Here is an 11,473-nt window from a genome sequence, read left to right on the forward strand (position 1 = left end):
GTGACAGATTCAGTTTCTTTTAGACACATGTGAGGTGTTAGATTTTGGTAAGACAAACCAGGGCAGGACTTATACACTTAATGGTGGGGCCTTGGCGAGTGTTGCTGAACAAAGAGACCTCTGGGTGCAGCTGCATATTTCCTTGAAAGTAAAGTCACAGGTAGACAGGGCAGTGAAGAAAGCATTTGGCATGCTTGCCTTCATTGGTCAGAACATTGAGTGTAGGAGTTGGGCTGTACAGGACATTAGTGATGCCACTTTTAGGAGATTGTGTGCAATGCTCATCTCCCTTCTCCAGGAAGAATGGTGTTAAACTTGAGATGGTGCAGAAAAGATTTACAAGCATGTTATAGAGATATGGAGTCATACAGCATAGAAACAGATCCTTCAGTCCACCATGTCCATGATGTCCAACAAACAGCAAACTGCATTCATCCCATTTACCTGCACTTGGCCCATAGCTGACTATGTCCTGGTTTCTTAAAAGGACATATCCAGATGCTTCTTTCTATGCTGAGAGAGTATTCCACCACACACACAGACAGCACGATCCAAACTTTACCCACCCTCTAGATCAAAATATTTTTTCTCAGATATCCCCTAAACTGCTTTCTCCACACCTTCAACTTGTATTCTCTGGTCTCAGACACATCTACCATGGGGAGAAAGATTCTCACAATCTACTCAGACTGCACCTTTCACAATTTAATATATCTCAGTCAGATCCTTCCTCAACACCTCTACTCAGAGGAAACCAAACCCAGCTCATACAGTCTCCCCTTTTGACAGAGACTTTCCATCCTCTCCAGCCAATCCCATTCTTCTAATTGTGTGGTAATCAGAACTCCACACAGTATTTGATCTGTTTTATAAAAGGTGGAATAAGACTTCCTTTCTCTGACATTCAACAGCTCAGGTGCTGAAAGAAAGCATTCTGTATGCCTTCTTCAGCAGCCTGTCTGCCTGCACTGACACCTTCTGTGGGGTCAGGTACGTTTTGGCGCCGAACATTTGGCCCTGCCGTTTTGGCTCTAAACTATTTTGATGCTCATTACTTTGGCGCTGAGCTGTTTTGGTGCCAATTCAGAATAAAAATAAAAGTCTTGTTTGGTGAAAGAAGAGGGGATGACTAGCGACCCAATGTAATTTTCTCAACTAGCAAGAGTTGATAGTCAAAGCTGTAATGACCCGCTGTAGATTCAAATCTCGTTTTGTAATCATTTTCTCATTTAACAATTGTTAATAGTCATCTACTGCCTTGATGGTACTTAAGCCCTTCTGTCTTCACATTGGAAAGCTGTAATACAATTTTCTTTCAATTTTCTTGTAGACCCCATACCAGAAATGGCTGAAAACATTCAAAGCAAAAAAGACAAACCAAAATTTTCACACAATGGTTTGATAAATGTAGCAAAATGTAGAATGAATAAAAAAGAATTAGATTTCTTTCTTACAATGCAATGAAAACAAACTTCTTATGGGCTCTACAATTCTTTTTTTAAAATTCTGAATTGATGCCAAGTCAGCTCAGCGCCAAAACAGTTTAGAGCCAAAATGGCAGGGCCAAATGATCGGTGCCAAAAGGGCGGTGCCAAGTCGTCCCATTCCACCTTCTGTGATCTATAGACTTGTATACCAAGGCCCCTTTTGTTCCTCATTACTGTCGAGGGACCAATCCTTCATTGTGTAATTCTTTGCCTTATTAGACCTTCCAAAATGCATTACCTCACATTTATCAGGATTAAATTCCATCTGTCATTGCAGTGCCCAATGTTCTCATGCTGTAGCCTGAGACCCTCCCCCTCACTGTCAACAAAACCACCAACTTTCATGTCATAGAGCAAAGAACAATATAGCACAAGAACAGGTCCATTGCATTCCAAGGCTGCACTGACACAAATAATATTTCTACATGAAAAATTAATATGTTCTACATTCATATCCAATTGTTAATATGTTTGTAACAAGCAGCAAGGGTCCCAGCACTGATCCCTGTGGTACACCACTGGTCACGGGCTACCAATCACAAACACAACCCTCCACCATTTATAGATTGTACCATGGCTGCAAGCTCATTTCTGATCCAATTTGCTCGAGACTCCAAGAGCCGAGTTTAGACCAATCTTTTATATGGGACTTTGTCAAAGGCTGTAGGGGTGGTCTGTACCTGGCCAGAATAGAGTAGCCCATGTCTGTTAACACAAACTGGCCTTTAAGAATTAAACAGCAGGATGTGAAGTGCAATGGCAGGCAGAAACTACACCAAGCAGCCTCCTCACACAGTGAAGCAGAATGATACCATTGAACAAGCCACTTAGAGGACAGTAAAAAGAATCCAACCTGTTCCCATTCGAAATAGTTCTGACAAACAGACCGAAGATCCAATAAATGATTAACTCCAGCCACATTAAATGAAAGGATAATTGTCCCAGTTAATGAACAGATATCAGGTGCTAGTTACAGCCCATTAATCCCCTAAAACAGCTGAGGGTGCAACAGCTAAAGTTACCTTATAGTATTCAGTTTCTTGAAATAAGTTAGAATATTAAGAATTAGGTTCTCGTAAAGAGACATAGCATCATGACTGTAGTTTGCAGCATAAAAAATAGATGCATAATACTAAAGCATAAAGGAGAAAGGAGCATTTAAACCTGGAAGTGAAGATTAGTTGGCTTTAGATAATGACTTCTCTTGCACCCAGAACACAATAGATTGCTCACAGCCCATTAATCACAAAGTGCTAATAGTTGGGATAGCTAAATTACTTTACATTTTGTAACTGAGTTTTTAAAACAGAAATTAAAATGACAAGTCTGTGGCAAGTAAGTCAAAACAAACTGTCCTTTTGTTTTTCTTCATAGCACAGTGGTTAGCACTGCTGCCTCACAGCGCCTGAGACCCGGGTTCAATTCCCGCCTCAGGCGACTGACTGTGTGGAGTTTGCACGTTCTCCCCGTGTCTGCGTGGGTTTCCTCCGGGTGCTCCGGTTTCCTCCCACAGTCCAAAGATGTGCAGGTCAGGTGAATTGGCCATGCTGAATTGCCCATAGTGTTAGGTAAGGGGTAAATGTAGATGTAGGGGTATGGGTGGGTTACGCTTCGGCGGGGCGGTGTGGACTTGTTGGGCCGAAGGGCCTGTTTCCACACTGTAAGTAATCTAATCTAATCTAATCTAATCTAATAATTCGGACAGTGGGGAATATATCAGAGGAGCAATTGATCTTGATAAAATGGAATACTATGAATAACCACATTCAAGCTGCCCTGAGAGAGACAAGCTAGACTGAGAGAAACCAGAGGCTGTATAGAAAATAACTTTGGAATGTGAATGAATAGGATGCATAGAAAGATCGCAAGGCCTAGAGATTACAGTGTCCTCTAAACTCAGAGGTCATGGGATCCTGGGGTTCTCCATAAAAATGCCCATCATTGATTAGGTGTCTCATTGAATGGGGTATGCAAAGTAAGAGGGAGGAACTTCATAATCAAGTCGTATGTGATGGTTATCAGAATGTTTATAAACAATATTGCTTTTTATTGTAAAAAAAAAGTGTGTCATGGACCTCTCTTCTGAGGCCAGTCTCAGGGGAAGATCATTTGGCCCTCTCCCTGCACTAACCCATTTCTGCTTGAATAAGCACCTACCACTTGCCTGAATGCTGCCTGCCTGCCTGCTGATTCTTTCCTCCCCGGTCAGGGGTTATGCTCTGACAAAGGCCTTACAGCAGTCCATGTAAACCACGTCAACTGCACTACTCTCATCAGGATGTTCCATTGCCAGGACTGGAGGTTTTGAGTTTGGGGGAGAGGCTGAACAGACTGTTGCTTTGTTCCATGGACTGTCGGAGAATGAGGTGTGACCTTTGTACAGGTTGAGAAAATCACGAGCGGCATGATATGGTGATAGCCAAGGTCTTTTTCCGAATGTGGATGAGTGCAAAAATAGACGGCACAGGTTTGAATTGTGGTAAATAATTTTAAAAGGGCCTGTGAGGTTACTTTATCACATAGAGGGTGGTGCTTGTATGGAATGTGTTACAAGAGGAAGTGGAGGTGGTGGGTACAATTACAACCTTTTATAGGTACCTGGATATATACAAGAATAGGAACAGTTTTGATGGATATTTGCCAAATGCTGGTAAGTGGGACTAGCCATGATGTGGAGGTGCTAGTGTTGGATTGGGGTGGACAAAGTTAAGAATCACACAAATCCAATTTGTCGTACACCAGGTTAATTTGGAAGCACTAGCTTTCAGTGCACTGCTCCGTCATCACTCTGAAAGCTAGTGCTTCCACGTAAACCTGTTGTACTATAACCTGGTGTTGAGATTTTTAATTTAAATGGGACGGGGTCAGATTAGGATCTCTGGTCAGCATGAACAGCTTGGACCAAAGGATCTGTTTCTGTGCTGTATAACTGTGTGACTCTCTGAAGGCTGGACCTTGGTATCACTACTCCCAGTTAGACTCTGCACTATCAGAGGTGCAAAGGTCCATTGCTTTTACCTTCTTGACTCTGAAGAACAGCACAGATCCATTCTGTGACAACTTGCTGTGGTTTCACTTGTCTGTGAATCCTACAGATACAGTCAAAGGAAATAAGGTCTTTCCCATTCACTTCAGGAAACATGAACTGAAAACTCTCTCCTTTGCTAAATGGCTGTCCATTTAACAGTAAACATTTAAACTGCTCAGCAGCACAATGCAGGAAGAATGAAGCAGGATCAAGAGAGTGTGGGCATCCTTCCTGTATCATAACAACTGTTTCTTTCAAAGATCATTTTTATACATAAAATCAACGCATGTACACAACAGCCCGAGTAGTCAACATTAAATTTTAGTTTCCAAGTTTATCACTAGACAACATGGCTCTAATCTGTTGACAGTCTGTGAACCGTACAAGTGAATGGAAGAAACAAGATTAGTTCTGCATTCACAGAGAAGAACAAATAGATTAGATTAGATTAGATTAGATTAGATTACTTACAGTGTGGAAACAGGCCCTTCGGCCCAACAAGTCCACACCGCCCCGCCGAAGCGTAACCCACCCATATCCCTACATCTACATCTACCCCTTACCTAACACTACGGGCAATTTAGCATGGCCAATTCACCTGACCTGCACATCTTTGGACTGTGGGAGGAAACCGGAGCTGTTATTGTCCTTATTTACGTAATGAAGGACTTAAAGGAAACTGATGGTTTCTGGACGCAACAAAGAGTGAGATGGTGCCTTACACAGTGGGTACAGAATAATTTGCAAAGTACAGAAATACTGTCTGGTTAATAAGTCCATAGGCAAAAATAGAAAAATCAAGCCTATTAGGATCACATGGTTGGGAGAGCTACCGTTTCCTTAAATTAAACAGGAACGGTGAGAGTGAAGTATGTCAGCCCCAGTGTATAAGAGAACTTCCTATAAGAATTTTAATGCATAGTATAACGTTGGTCAAAAAGTAAACTCCACTTGTTTATTTGGAAATACTGAACCTATTGCATGCTAACAATGTATTCCACTTAAATAGGGAAAGTCGTAAATAAGTATTCAGGCTAATTATTCCTCCAATTATCTCATATGGTTTAAACTTGCTGTCTAACTCTATGACTGTACGTAATTCATGTATCAATTCAGTTTGTCTAAACTGGAGGAATTAGATAGCATGCCAAGTATCAGATTGAAACAAATATTGCAATTTAATTTGTTTCCACAAAGTGAAAACAGAACACATTTGTTCTGACTGAATGAATACTTTGTTTCAAGTGGTCCAAAGGAAAATTAAATATTAATATGAAAAGGTACACATTTAGACAGATCCCCAAAGATTATTGTATACAGAATGCAAAAGCCCTCAAAGTGGTCTTGTATTAAATGTGAACAATAAGTTCAAAATGCACATTCAGAATAACTTACAATCATAACCTGTACCATAGAATAAAAGTTGTGGAAATTATCCAAACTGCTTTACGCTGTCAGAGACTGAAAATGGTATTTAAAAAGTCTTACTTTCAATTACAGTACATAGAATTTCTCCAATGCAGATAGAGTTCATTTGGCCCATCCCCCAGCAACAACTCACTAAAGTGGATCCCAGTAGATGTAGACCCCACCCTATTCCCCATAACTCCACATTTGCTGTAGTTAACCCACTGACACTGCACATCCTTGAATACTACTGGACAATTTACCATGGCTAATCCAGCAAACCTGCACATGTTTGGACCATGCAAAGAAACTGGAGCACTCAGAGGAAACTCATGGAGACATGGGAACAACATGCAAACTGCACACACTTAATAAACCAAGGCTGGAATTGAATCTGCATCCCTGGTACCACTGTGCCACCTTGGTGATGGCAATAGATGAAATCTTATTCATGTTGAGCAACAGAGATTTGAAGAAAAAAGAGCTCCTGCAGTTTCTGCAAGTGTCATGCTAAACCGAGACAAATATATAAGTACACTCACTTATTCACAGAACACAAACTGACAGATACAGATACTTTCAGGTACAGATGTACTCATCCATTCGTATAGTTGAAGCTGTCAGGGGTAGACTGATGATTGCACAAACACATTCACATTGCAGAAACTGACAAGTACATTTTGATAATACACTCATATTCCCAGAGCAGAATCTCACAGGTATACAATAACTACATTCTTATATTCACCTAGAACCTAATGAGGCAGATTGATAACTAAAATCACATTGACATAGCAAAAGCTGACAGGTAGAGACTGGTAATGACACTCTCATATTCTCACAGCAGAATTTGACAGGGGCAGATAGATAATTGGACTGTCATCTTCACATCACAGAAACTCACCGGGAGAAATAGATAAATAGGTTGTCATATTCACATTGGAGAAACTGATGGACAGATCAATAACTACACTTCCATATTCACAGATCAGAAACTGACAGGTACAGATGGATGGGCAAAAGTCAGGACTGTAGATGATGGAGATTAGACTTGGATGCTTCCAGACCTGCTGTGCTTTTCCAGCATCACTTTCAAGGAGCAGGAGAATTGACGTTTTGGTTAAAAGCTCCTTCATTAGTACAGATGTATAACTACATCAAAACATTCACAAAGCAGAAACTGACAGGGAAAGATGGATAATGACACGCATGCATTCATGTCACTGAAAGCGACAAGTATATTTCAGTACGGACCCCCACATGTTCACTTAGCAGAAGATGTCAGGTAGACATTGATAACAATGTTCACATTTCAACAATGCAGAAACTGACATGGACAGATTGATAATTAAACTATCACATTCACAGAGCAAAAACTGACATATTCACACAGTAGAAACCAACAGGTATAGGGTGATAACTCCACTCAAGTATGCGCATAGCAGAATCTTACTGGGACAGAGTGATACCTGCACTCTCATATTCACATTGCAGAAACTTAGAGCCATAGATTGATATATAGGCTCTCATTGTTAGTATAAAATGGTCGGGCATATTCTCACTGGAGATTTGAAGAACAGTTTATCATCTTCAAGGTAAAAGAAAATGATCTGAAGGGAGTTGACAGAGTTGATGCTGGGAGATTGTCACTGCTCATGAGAGAATCCAGAGTAAGGGACACAGTTTTGAGCAGGAAGCTTTCTGTCTCAAAAAGAAATGTAGAACATTCTCTTTTTGTTCTGTTCCACAGAGAGCATTTAGGGTTGGGTTATTAGCTTAATTTATGCTAATGTAGCCATATATCTTTTTTTGATACATAAGAGTCTTTGGTTATGGGCACTAAACATCAAAATGAGATGAAGATCATAACTAAAGCCTTTGTGATCTGTTCTCATGACAGAGTACACACAGGCAGATGAAAATGCCACAGACTTCTCATGTTTCTAATGGTCTTCTGTTCTGAGATATTTAAAGTGACACAAGCCTGAAAGAAATTAATAACTACAGCAAAGACACTATCTGCATGACAGGAATTGGAAGGCATCATTCACCATGCACTTTATCTGAAACTTACTGATATGTGTGGTCACAGATCACATACTAATCGATTCAGTTATAAGTTACCGAGACATACCAGGGATGGAGTGAAAAAAAATTAACCATCCATTTCATCAGAAACTTTGAGATGTTGAGATATTTGCTCTCTGACATGCCTGTGATTGACTGAAACTGAGTAAATAAGATTAGAAACAACAAACTGGCAGTTACAGAATGAAATACTGAGTCACTTGCAAAGTAATAAATTGTTAGGATATAATACAACTATTGATTAGCTAGAAACTGGCACAAACAATGTCACATCAGCAGTGACATTGCAGATATTGTCAGTAACAATGTACAAAGAGTTATTCCTTATTGAAATTCTGGAGTTAGAATTACAAACTCAACTTCAATTTGCAGAAGTTGATTTTCATAGGGTATAGGAGTGGAGGGTAGTGAGTCCTACCTGAGTCTGTCCAAAGTGGTATCTGGTACATTCAAAATTGTAGATACGACATGAAACACTTTCTTATGTCAATGGATGACACCTACAGGGTAAAACATGTTACACTTAAGAAGGTTTGAGTTACAGTCCAGTAACATACTGACATGGAAAGACTGTGAAATAGAGTTTACAAAAATACATCCCAGAAATAGATGGGCACAGATTGGTGTCGAGAGTGTGGTGCTGGAAAAGCACAGCAGGTCAGGCTGCATCTGAGGACCAGAAGAATCGATGTTTCGAGTCTTTTATCTCGACTTTTTGGGCATAAGCCTCTGATCGCAGCATCTGCAATCCTCACTTTCCCCTAGGGACACAGATTGGAGGAATATTTCTAAGTGTCTGGCAAATCGTGTAATGTTTTACCGCTTACATCAGTGTTTGATGGTTACTGAATAAAACCTGTCTTGAAGTAACACTAATTGACTATTACACAGAGGACAAGAGCCTCAGTGGACAGGTGTTGAGTTAATGTCAAATGTGTAAATGAGGATATGACAGATACAAAGTTAAAGTGACACATATATAGCATGCTAACAGTTGCTGGTTAACACGTATTCGCGTAAGACTGAGAAATTCTATAAATCCCTACATGAGACTGCAAAACGCCTAAATGAAAAGTGCAGCAACGTGGTTCAGTTACACTGCAGGTATTTGCAAAGCACGCAGTATAAATCAAGGTCTCAGAAATATATTCATCCCAAAGTCAAGACGTGACTCAACACGTGACTCAAGAAAAATATTACATCGAAACTTTTTCTTTTCATTTCTCTTCAACTCCGTGCAATTGAGAACGAGTTACATCAACCCCAAGGGTAGAAAACACTCACGGTCAGGTTCCAGTTGATCGTGTAACTTGACAACAAATGTAATCACTATTTCAAATGGATGGAAGTTTTTTTTTCACAAACTGACAAGTTCTGCGTTAATTCCAGCCGATACAGAGGACCAGAAACAGACACGCGGAGCTGCAAATACACCCTTCCACTCCAACATCATCACAACAACGAGCAAAAGGAAACCGAGCCAATACCACAGTCACTTGGTGTGTCACAGACACAAAACAAATCTCCCTCAGTCAGACTGACAGGAACAGGATCACCATCCACTTCGCATTTCGTTGCAGATCCTGACAGATCCACATTGGGTCCCACACAAACCAATCAGAGAGACTGTGATTTTGTTAAATATGTCAGTGTAAACTACCCAATCGGGAATCAAGTTTTACCCAATCCTTCATTTGCATTGATGACGCCGTCAGTCTATAAAGAGGGAACTCCGAGGCTGCTTTCTTTTATTCTGTGACTGACAGTGAGTGGCGCAATGGCTGATGAGAAGAAAGCTCAGCAAACCTCCAAGAAGGGAGCGAAGAAAATCATCAAGAAGGCGCCAGCGAAGGGTGGTAAAAGGAGAAAAAGGACCAGGAAAGAAAGTTATGCCATCTACATCTACAAAGTGATGAAGCAGGTTCACCCCGACACCGGCATCTCCTCCAAGGCCATGAGCATCATGAACTCGTTCGTCAACGATATTTTCGAGCGTATCGCGGGGGAGGCTTCTCGCCTGGCCCATTACAACAAGCGCAGCACCATCAGCTCCCGGGAGATCCAGACCGCCGTGCGGCTGCTGCTGCCCGGGGAGCTGGCCAAGCACGCCGTGTCGGAGGGTACAAAGGCGGTGACCAAGTACACCAGCTCCAAGTGAAGGACCGCACTGCACTGAAACACACACATCCACAACCCAAAGGCTCTTTTAAGAGCCACCTACAACTTCCGCGAGACGGCTGAACCATTTTTTTTAAAGAACTGTTTGTTTTAGTTTGCATATGATTCTTGATAAGGTATTTTAACTTTTCGTACTGCATTCGCTTTTATAATTGCTTTCCAATTTTGAGAGACAGGAATGAGGGGGTGTGGAGATGTAAATACATCATAAACAGCCCCTTCCCCTGTCAGTAGAAAGACAGCAGATTAAGCACCGGTGAGTCATTTTTATAAGTGAGTGCAAATTGACGATGGGGGTCGGGACGACTTCATAAACTCTGGAGAAAGAGCAGATGAAACAATATGGAGTCATTTTTCACCTTAATTGTTCACGGTGCGGAAGACCTTGGTGGAATGATAACACTTCGCATAACCCTGGTAAACCAAACGGAAGTGCCCACAGCTTACAGTCCCACGAATTGATGTATTTTACCCTTTTGTTTTCTAAAACATTGACAATGCGCGGATTCAATCCGGTTTTTTTCAGAAGACAGAAGGCAAAGCACTTCCTGCTGTCGGTGCGAGGCTTTCAAAGTGAACCGAGAGAACAACAAAACAGCTGCCGGACTGAAATGTGAAATCTGGAGATTTTTGCTGAATCTGACAGAGACCGATAAAAGAGGACAACTTTAAAACATCGTCTAAACATTGATACTGAGCCGGAAGAATGCTGTGTGCTGCTTTATCAGCAGACCGGGGTGTTATTGAAATGTGTAGTGAAAAGACAGGTTGCAGACTGCAATGTTTGGCCCGTTTTGTTTCAGCCTCTTTTCAAGGTTTAAAAAAACAACCCACTCTCAAGATCAGAAATGGACAGATACAGTTGGGCAAATTTGCGAGAGTAAATTTGCGTGGGCGGCACGGTGGCACAGTGGTTAGCACTAGACCCGTGTTCAATTCCCGCCTCAGGCGACTGACTGTGTGGAGTTTGCATGTTCTCCCCGTGTCTGCGTGGGTTTCCTCCGGATGCTCCGGTTTCCTCCCACAGTCCAAAGATGTGCAGGTCAGGTGAATTGGCCATGCTAAATTGCCCGTAGTGTAAGGTAAGGGGTAGATGTAGGGGTATGGGTGGGTTACGCTTCGGCGGGGCAGTGTGACTTGTTGGGCCGAAGGGCCTGTTTCCACACTGTAAGTAATCTAATCTAATCTAATCAAGACCGTGTGAAGTACATAGTTGTAAACTAAAAGTAAATTAACATGAGTATTAATGTTTTTAAAACTTACTCCGTTTTTTGTACTTCATTAT

The 11,473-nt window shown here is 41.3% G+C and overlaps 1 protein-coding gene across 1 annotated transcript; it reads left to right on the plus strand.

Moving 5' to 3' along the window:
* The first annotated feature begins 9,787 nt into the window (after window positions 1-9,787).
* On the plus strand, window positions 9,788-10,221 carry LOC140470908 (histone H2B 1/2-like). The gene has a single exon (XM_072566848.1). The coding sequence runs from the start codon at window positions 9,788-9,790 to the stop codon at window positions 10,166-10,168; it is 381 nt and encodes a 126-aa protein (XP_072422949.1). The 3' UTR covers window positions 10,169-10,221.
* Window positions 10,222-11,473: the final 1,252 nt, after the last annotated feature.

The sequence above is a fragment of the Chiloscyllium punctatum genome, chromosome 52 (assembly GCF_047496795.1).
Source record: "Chiloscyllium punctatum isolate Juve2018m chromosome 52, sChiPun1.3, whole genome shotgun sequence".
Classification (NCBI taxonomy): domain Eukaryota; kingdom Metazoa; phylum Chordata; class Chondrichthyes; order Orectolobiformes; family Hemiscylliidae; genus Chiloscyllium; species Chiloscyllium punctatum.

Bases quoted from the DNA above. Each gene is read 5' to 3' on its own strand.
- LOC140470908 (XM_072566848.1), top strand. From the start codon at position 9,788: ATGGCTGATGAGAAGAAAGCTCAGCAAACCTCCAAGAAGGGAGCGAAG.